At 44.2% G+C, this 10,000-nt stretch overlaps 1 protein-coding gene across 1 annotated transcript in view; it reads right to left on the reverse strand.

The window, feature by feature from the left end:
* The window catches only part of LOC115534424 (cytohesin-3-like), a 33,814-nt gene that overhangs the window by 9,707 nt on the left and 14,107 nt on the right, over positions 1 to 10,000 (reverse strand). The window contains exons 2-7 of the mRNA XM_030345412.1: positions 5,989 to 6,071; positions 5,184 to 5,248; positions 4,369 to 4,435; positions 3,063 to 3,181; positions 2,137 to 2,217; positions 1,744 to 1,856 (exon numbers count right to left, since the gene is read on the reverse strand). Of these exons, the coding sequence (XP_030201272.1) occupies positions 1,744 to 1,856; positions 2,137 to 2,217; positions 3,063 to 3,181; positions 4,369 to 4,435; positions 5,184 to 5,248; positions 5,989 to 6,071 (528 nt within the window). The remainder of the gene's footprint in view (positions 1 to 1,743; positions 1,857 to 2,136; positions 2,218 to 3,062; positions 3,182 to 4,368; positions 4,436 to 5,183; positions 5,249 to 5,988; positions 6,072 to 10,000) is intronic.

Here is a 10,000-nt window from a genome sequence, read left to right on the forward strand (position 1 = left end):
GTCTGTCTGTCTGTTTGTCATTGTGTATGTCATTTATCTGTCTACCCGTCACTACGTATCTTCATATCTATCTATCCATCCATCAGTCCATCCATCTGTCTGCCCATCCATCTATTTCTCTCTCTATCCATGCAATCCGCACATCCAATACACTTTAAACGCTATAAATAATTCAGAACACCAGTGTTACTCTGTTGCCCTACTTTTAACCTATCACACATACTTACACACACACATACTTACACACACACACACACACACACACACACACACACACACACACACACACACACACACACACACACACACACACACACACACACACACACACACACACACACACACACACTCTCTCACACACACACACAAACATTTATACTCACACACATGTACACTCACACACAAAAAACATATACATACATTACACACACATACACATACACACACAAACATGTACACCCACACACATGTACACCCACACACAAACACACACACATACGTACATTACACACACTTGGAACATCTTACGCCATGTGACTTGTTAGTGTAATACTTAAGAAGCCTTGGCTTCCGAAGACGATTCTGGCTGGAACCCCATTAATATGGATGACCCCCCCCCCCCCCCCCCCCCCCCCCCCCACCGGCTCACACCTCCTTAGCACATCTCTGACCGCCACAATCAGGAGGGGACGGGAGAGGGTAGGTGGGGAGGGTGCCACACTGGTCAATACCCCCTTCACTAATCATTACCACCCACCACCACCGTTGATATGTACACACCAGATTGAGAGGGGACACTGAGTTGTAGCGTTTAACCGCAACGCAATTACCATTCCTTTATTGAGCTCTGCATGGCAGTTAACAACCTCTCCCCAGAGCGAGAAGATGAGACCCGGCCAAGAAGAACCACAACAAAGTCAAGGAGATGAATTAATGAGGTTTAGACAAACAGTGATGCCGAATTCGACAGCGCAATATCAAACGCATCCTCCCTCTGTCAGAAGACACTCCGTGCCAACGTCCCTCCGGCCGTTAAACCCTTGGAACTGGAGCGAATGACGCTCCCTCTGAAGTCCAACAACACTCTCTTGCCAAAAACACTAATTTGGTGCACCCCATCACAGGCATTCGGTCGGGAGATGAGAACGCCTGGAACGAGGTAACACACACACGAGGAGATGTAATGAGATGTTCCGATGGATCCATCAGAGAGGAGGACCAGCTCAAGGTCCTTGCTAGAGGATGGTTGGTCGCTTGGTTCCACGTGGGATGGACATGTATAGGAATAATACACTGTAACAAAGAGAGCCGCTGTAGAGGTTTTAGAGGCGGGGGGATTGATCTGTGTCTTGGTTAGGGGGGGGGGGGGGGGGGATAAACACAGGGCCGCCTGCATTAACTGACTGTGTGTGTGTGTGTGTGTGTGTGTGTGTGTGTGTGTGTGTGTGTGTGTGTGTGTGTATGTGTGTGTGTGCGTGTGTGTGTGTGTCCGAGGCTTAGGCTGTGTGTGTGTGTGTGTGTGTGTGTGTGTGTGTGTGTGTGTGTGTGGCTGTGTGTGGCTGTGTGTGGCTGTGTGTGTGTGTGTGGCCATGGCTGTGTGTGTGTGTGTGTGTGTGTGTTTGTGTGTGTGTGTTTGTGGCTGTGTGTCTTTGTGTGTGTGTGTATGTGTGTGGCCCTGGCTATGTGTGTGTGTTTGTGTGTGTGTGTGTGTGTCTGTGTGTGTGTGTGTGTGTGTGTAGGTACCTGTGGACTGGAAGACACCTGGATTGCATCCACAGTATCTGGAGGCAAAGGCCTCCATCATGCGATCAATCTTCTGGGCTTCACCAGGAAGTCTGAAGCTCCACAGGAACTGTCTGCAGACGCACAACAGTAGGAAGGAAGGAAGGAAGGAAGGAAGGAAGGAAGGAAGGAAGGAAGGAAGAAAGGAAGGAAGGAAGGAAGGAAGGACAGAAGGAAAGCATGTACTCGATTTAAAGAGTGGCAAATTACTTCAACACTGTGTATCGATAGAGGTATTTGAATAGCATTTAAACATGAACGCAAGCACACAAACACGCACACACACACACATACACATGCACACACTTAAACACACAAGCAAACACACACACGTTCAAAATAAACACTGCTCACCTTAAAGCTTGTACTAAATTAAGGTCAGCAAACTCGTGCAGCTCAACAAACGCCTGCAGCACCTTAATGTTGAAGTCATCCCTGAGCAGCACAGAAGGGTGGGTAAGACAACGGTTAACGTCGGATAACTTTTCAGATTCTAACATGAACATGGATCTATTAAAGAGTAGAATCTTTAGGAACATAAATGAGCTACGGCTGACAGGAATGTTTTTGGGGCATCCAAGAAACTGCGAAACTGTTATATATCACCGACTTGTACAGCAGGGAGCTGAATCTGGGTATTTTAAAAGTTATATTATGGATTCATGAGAATATTCCAACATTTCCAATGATATCATCGTCATTCAAGTGTTAATCACAGGTAGTGGGGGCGGTGGTTAACTGAAAAGGGAAACCTGTTGTTCTGGCTTAGGCTGCCATGTTGTTCAAACATTTACATTTACATTCAGGGCATTTAGCAGATACTTTTATCCAAACCAACTTACAATGGTTCATACACGCATTCACACATCGATGGCGGAGTCAGCCGTGCAAGGCGAGAGCCAGCTTGCTGGAAGCAGTTAGGGTTAAGTGCTCTTACTCAGGGACACCTTGACACTCAGCTAAGAGGAGCCGGGGCTCAAACTAGCAACCTTCCGGTTACAAGTCAACCCGCTCTACCTCCTCAGCTAAGCAGACCCAAATCCCATTGATTCCACGGCAATAATAAACGTCAGGTAGGTATAAACAGGATTCCTCCTCCAGCTCCATAAATCCAGTCCCACCTATGCATACCAACTACTCCAGAAGAGCTAAGGATGGAAGACAAGAAGTGGGGAGGAAGGAAGGGCCTCCCTCCCTCCTCCCTTGTTGTCCTCCATCCTCCTTTTCTTCCTGTCAGAGAAGGGAGGAGGTGGAAGAGAATTATAGCTTAGCTTCCTTACCGTTCCCCCAAGTAGTCTCCGATGACCGTTTTGTTGAGGCCTTCGCCTTTGTAGAGGAACTGAGCGATGTCCTCGGGGGTGTGCTGGAGTAGGTCGTTCTCCAGGAGGAACTGGATGCCCTGTGGAGACACATGGCAAACGCACACACACACACACACACACAAACACACACACAGACACACCACCCACACACATATACACAAATACACACACACACACACAAGCGCATACACACACACATACAAATCGCACACACATACACACACACACGCACACATACACACACAAGGTCACACAAATACACATACACACACACACAGACACATACTCACACATACACACATACAGACAAACACACAAACACACACATGAAATCCATTGCAATCACGAGTCATCTTTGTCTAACGATATCCCTTTATTCCTTCAAGCTGATTTGATGAGTTGAGTCCTTTTTCCCTCCTGGCTACTGAGCTAGGCAGCTCACCAATTACTGTACACTCACGTCCCCCAACCAGGCCACTCACATTAGGGCAACGCTGCCTATGGACGGCGTTTTGGTTCTTCAGGAAGTACAAAACACTGAGGGGGCGGAGAGTCAGATCACACCCCTGAGTCTTTCCAACAGTGAGTTCATCAGCTGACTTTTAGATTACATTAACATACTCCCTTTAAATGTTCCTGACAATATATTTGGTAGAAGTGGGGGGGATACATCCCTCTGTGATTTGTAATGGTTATTTTACATTTTAAGATCCTGTTGGCCATCGCTTTAAATCAACGTGGACGAAATATCATATTTTGATTGTTTGTAGTAAAAGAAATACACAGCTTTTTAAATGGAGGTTACCAGACCTCATGCGGCCAAACTACACCTCCATATGTATCCATTCTTTCTCTATAAATATCGTCCAAAGTCGTATACTTTGCGGATTTACGGACTGCACATTGCCTGCGTCTTGTTAATGCTGACAATGGTCGTGCTGTGATTAAAACATCTAATCAATGCCTGCCTGTGTCTGACTACCTTTTCATTTAGCTACAAATTCATTGTCAGACACTTTGGATGAAAGCATCTGCTGAATGAGCAAGCATTTAGACTGTTCCTGAGGTTTGAGGTTTAGAATATGACAGCTGACCCTTTGCAAGGATAAAGAACAAAAACACGAAACATATCAGTGTGGTTTCCTACGCTGTCTAATTAAATCATGTTGAGAATGTAATCTCATGTCCACCATAAAAAATACCGGCCTGCCGTAACTCAATAGTCCCTTTTCAATTTAATTTGAGAAGCATGAGGATGCCTGACCTTTTTGGGGTCCATGTTGAATTTCTTTCTTCCCATGGCGATCTGTTTGTTTCTTTGTGTCGTTTTGCTGCAATCAAGAAAACAGACACAAGCTACATGATTAGACACCAACCCCAGTTTTTGTTTTTTAATTAATTGATCAAATTATTTGGTTGCTTGAATGTTTTGTTAAATGAATGGTTATTATTACTCTTCATGAAAGCAGGTAGATGGAGAAATATATAAACAGCTGAAAATGGGTTTGACCTGTCACCAAGCCGTCATGCTTTTTGAAAGGTTTGTATTTTCCTGTAAAATTTCCCTCTCAACAACCGTCTATTTTAAGAGATCTTTGCATACATCCCACATGGAAATAGCCACCTGCACAGGTGTGTGTGTGTGTGTGTGTGTGTGTGTGTGTGTGTGTGTGTGTGTGTGTGTGTGTGTGTGTGTGTGTGTGTGTGTGTGTGTGTGTGTGTGTGTGTTTATTCTTTTTGCCCCCTCGCCATCTGCACAGAAACCCTGTCACCCTCCCCGCTAAACCAACCAATCAGCACCTCCGTCTAAATGGAGCATGTTTAGACATGTTTGGTCAGCGATTACTTCCGTTTTTCTCTTCAAACACATGCAAGTTAGTTCAAACACACACACACACACACACACACACACACACACACACACACACACACACACACACACACACACACACACACACACACACAATGATGACAGGTGTGAGGCTCGGGGGAGTGAGCGGTTGAAAGATGTTGAAGGAGGAAAGAGAGGGAGAAGAGAGTGAAAGATACAATAGAAAAGCTCAAAGGGTAAAATCGTACCTATCCCCTACGCAGGTTAACTGCTCGATCTCGGTCATCACTTCTGCAATTTCAAACTTTAACCGCTGCAACGGAGAAGATAAGCAAGTTAGTTTTCATGCTAGCTAAAACAACTCGACCCATTGGGTTCAGATAAAAGAACAAGCCGTGTCAGGACGGAGGCGAAACAACGTCTTTGTCCAATATCTATAGTTAGTCCTATTTCAAATGCGCAAACATAAATACAGCCAAGCTTTGTGTGCTATGCTCCATTACAACAATAGGATTTTTATTCTTGTTTGTGTCGCGCTACCACAAACGTGAGGCGAAATTCAGGCATTGTATGCCTGAGGCATTATACAGACACTTCCAATAAGACAGAGGCTCGACCGATGTAACACAGCCCTGCGAAGTGCCCAAACATGAATTAGATTTTGTATCATTGTGTAATTCTTTCTATAATTTCTCCATCATACGCCATGTTGCACATAGACAAAATCGCTGACAGCAACACTTATATTGGTTCATGACCTCAAGCTACCTGCTAATATGCCATTATTTTAAAGGGCCTTTCACAGCTATAGTCGATGTGTAGTATGTGTGTGATGTGATGTGTATTGGGGATGGTCTGTAGTATATGTGATGTGATATTTAGTGGGGTTGGTGTGTAGTATATGTGATGTGATGTATAGTGAGGTTGGCGCGTAGTATATGGGATTTGATGTTTAGTTGCCTTGATGTGCAGTGTATCTGATGTGTTGTAAAGCTGGGTTGACGGGATGGTGGCATTGCATAACAGCATCAGCTGAACGGTGAGAGTCATTACCTCAATATCATCCAGCAGCTCTTTTTTCCTGCGCCGGATGTTGGAAAGCTCATCTTTCTCCTCTAGAGACAAGTCCTCCGGTACTGAGCATTTAACAAAGGGGAGAAGAAAAAAGAGAACAAGATTACAAAACAGTAGCAGATAAGTGCGAGCGATATGAGAAACAGAAAGATGCCGTGAGTGTAAGTGTGTGTGTGTGTGTGTGTGTGTGTGTGTGTGTGTGTGTGTGTGTGTGTGTGTGTGTGTGTGTGTGTGTGTGTGTGGGTGTGTGTGTGTCTGCGTCGTTGGAGAATACAGTCCACAGCCAAGCAACCTGTCCTTCCACAGTTAAATGGATTAGGCTGGATGTGACCCAGTGCATACCAAATCGCTGAATCTCTCTATGCTCTCAAACACGTAACTGGTAACCTTCCCCTGCACCCTGCACAGCAGGATCAAGTTTGTCAGAGCAGGAGATCCAGCTCACTCAGAGTAAAATACAATCAGAGTACTTTTTTTTAAAGGAAAACATATTTGCACAGTAGTTGTACAGCCAACTATAATAAATAAATGCAAAAAAAATAATATATATATATATATATATATATAAATATATAAAATAATAAATTACAAAATTTCGGTCCTACTATGCACATTAGATGAGATATCCCCCCCCTCCCTACAATGAAATATAGAATTGTACACACTCTGTCTTTAAATAACAGTTGTCCTGTTCTTAACGGTCCACCTGCTCAGAGTGGTTCATTAGCCGATCATAAAGATATATAGGTCAGATGGCCGCCGTCTGGCTGACAGATAAACACACGTTTACTGCCTGACCACGTTGTATGCACAGGTGAGCTCTGTTTGATACTGCCTGTATGCACACACACACTACAAAGATACACAAAGGCAATACAATGTACGCATACATACATCAAACTTGACACACATTTATTTTATTCAAAGGCACAGGTCCTGAGAGACCACTACTTATCGGTCATTTAACGGTTCCACGTTAACCCTCCCCCCATCCCCATATCTCTCTGATGTTCCCTCTACCCCCCACCCCCAACACACACACACACACACACAACCACACACACGCACGCACACACCAAACGGCAATCCATTTGAGAGCATGCTCATAGGAAGTAGGTCATTCTCACTTGAAGCTATGGCAGGCGGAGCATCTGCTATACGCTCTTCGTTCTCTCATAGACCTACGCATACGCACACACAAACACGTATATAAACACAAACACACACTTACATATATACTCTCATCTACACTCACATATACACACATGCACGCACACACACACACACACACACAGGCACATACACACACATATATACACTCGCACACAGACACACATATACACACTTGCAGTGAGAGTGGATTGAAATCCCCTTAACGTAATCACACAGCTCTAAGCAGCTTTGCACTCTCTTGTTTCCCCTTCCTTTTGTGACGAATGAGGCGAGAGAAACATTCTACACCCAGTACATCTCTTTCTCTGACTCTCAGAGAGAGAGAGAGAGAGAGAGAGAGAGAGAGAGAGAGAGAGAGAGAGAGAGAGAGAGAGAGAGAGAGAGAGAGAGAGAGATGAGGACCATCAGGTTTCGGACACATGGACAGCTCCTTGTCATGGACGAGGAAGCACTTTGCTTGGCCCGGTGCCCAGTTGGTTAATGATAGCTCTGTGAATATGGCTCCGTTGTCCTAATAATATGGCAATTAGTGCACAGGAATTATCTTAAATTAGCTGGGATGCAAAATCGATGAAATGTGGGGCAGATGGGAAGTAAAGTGTGTAAAGTCCAGATGTATAAATGTATGGATAGATAGTAGATAGATAGAAAGAACGATATCAAATTGATAGAAAGATAGACAGATAGATAGATAAGTAGATATATAGTTTGATTAAAATTGCAATCTATGCAATATGCACAGTATTATATTGTCTACAATACACAATATATTTTGTGTTATGTCGTGGTCTATACTGTGTACGTACAATTCACGCCAAAAAGTGTGTCATATATCATGTTGTGTGTTCAAGGGATATGTTATGCAATCCAGCACAACTTGCTGCTGTTTCACAGCAATGACGATGTGAGGTCAACTTTCCCAGCGCAGGTCAAAGCTTACGGCTCAAGAAAACGGATTACGTTTCCTTCCGACTCCTGGTTGGTGAAGGTCTGCTTTAACACAAGCCCAGTGGAGGCCATGAGACACACAAGGCCTTGATGTGTTTGTTCACCTAAGCAAACACTCAGAAAACTGTGGGCATTGATTTGGTAGAAATCCCATTGATGAGACGTCCACGAGAACTTATCTCTTTGCTATTCACAGTTCAATGCTATCCTCCAATAGGAACGAGGGGAGAGAGTTGCAGTCCAAAGAATTCAAGGCTAGACTGATAATCTTTGTGAAACGGAAACTTACATATCTGGATGGGGTCACAAGCCTATTTCAATGCATGTTAAAGATCATAGAAAAGTTGACCTTAAACCTGCATTTTTTATATACACTCCCTCGAGTTCAATACATTATAGGGGGCAATGGCTGCGAGCCATTTGAGACCCTTCTGTTCTTAGGCCAATGTTAAGCAGATACTGCAATTGACCCTCCTGCCAATGAGGTTTCATCTCGTGGTTGACTCAGAATGTTTGGCTCATGACCTGCCCTCTGCACGTCAAACGGAAGAATGGATCGGTTTGCATGTGATCTACGCTTTTTTTGCTTGACAGCATCACAGCTCTGTTTGAAGCTCCCTCATGACACAATCTCTCTGTTTCTCTGATATAATCTCAATGGCTGTCTTTGTGAAACATGAAGCTCTCGCTCACCATTGAAGACATAATGCGACCAGACGATGAAAAGCGAAAAATTTTGACACAATGAAAAAATTGTGTCAAGTGGAAAAATACCCTTGGTCTTGAATAATGTGATTTCTTCACGCTGTCTCATGTCCAAACGGCTGAGGCAGGTAATTTTTTTGGGAAAGGACAGAAAGTTTCTGCGAAAAGTGTCTGAGTGTGTGAAGATGCTGGTGGGGTGGTGGGACAAGCTGGAAGACGGATGCTCAGGTTCCAGGCACAGCTTGCTGGGAGAGAGTCAAATCTGATTCAGAGAGTCTGACGTGCCTCTATTGACTGGTCGCTAAATCACAAGGCCGTGAATTCACCCCGTTTAATCTGCTTGGCATAGAGTGCAGCAGCCACAGCAGTAGTTAGCTGGAAGGCATGCTGATGGCGTTGTGCTAGATGGATATATGGGGCAAAGGGTCAATAGGATAAGACAGCTATCAGAACTCAAAGAGACCAGAAGAAGATGTCTGAAAACTATCAACACAGTCTATTTTTGCTCATCTGCCTTGACATTTGTTAACATGAATGTATAAAATGTATCAATCATTTCCAAACACAGTGTCCGATGTGATTTAAAAAAACATTGAAACGCCTGATTTCCTCCAGGTTTGCTACAGGACACGATAATAAGGAGGACATGTGCTTTGATAAGTGCTGGTAGCTTCGGGCTGCTGCCAGTAACAATGGAAACCACAAAAACAAGGGAAGGGCCCTGGTGCTCCTCATTAAAAGTTAATTCAGGATACTCTTCGTCGCAGAATGTCATGAGAAAAGCCCTTTGAGTCTGGTTGCTGCAATCGCTGCAAGAGTTGCATTCCAGCTGAGTGAGTGCAGTGATGTAAGCAGGTTCTAGGAATGTATCAGACTGTCTCTGGAAATGAATAACTTTTGCCGGGATGGTTGAATTGTCATTACTTCTTCTATTTATAGTGTTAGGGTTGGTAGGCTAAAAAGGACCAAAAAACGCGCTGTGCACATGACAAAGTATGTACGTGGCCGTCACTCAAGTATGTCACATCTGAATAATAACATGTGTCAGTGTGTGTGTGTGTGTGTGTGTGTGTGTGTGTGTGTGTGTGTGTGTGTGTGTGTGTGTGTGTGTGTGTGTGTGTGTGTGTGATTAATTCAATCACATCTAGCGGAATTACTTCATATA

The sequence above is a fragment of the Gadus morhua genome, chromosome 2 (assembly GCF_902167405.1).
Source record: "Gadus morhua chromosome 2, gadMor3.0, whole genome shotgun sequence".
Classification (NCBI taxonomy): domain Eukaryota; kingdom Metazoa; phylum Chordata; class Actinopteri; order Gadiformes; family Gadidae; genus Gadus; species Gadus morhua.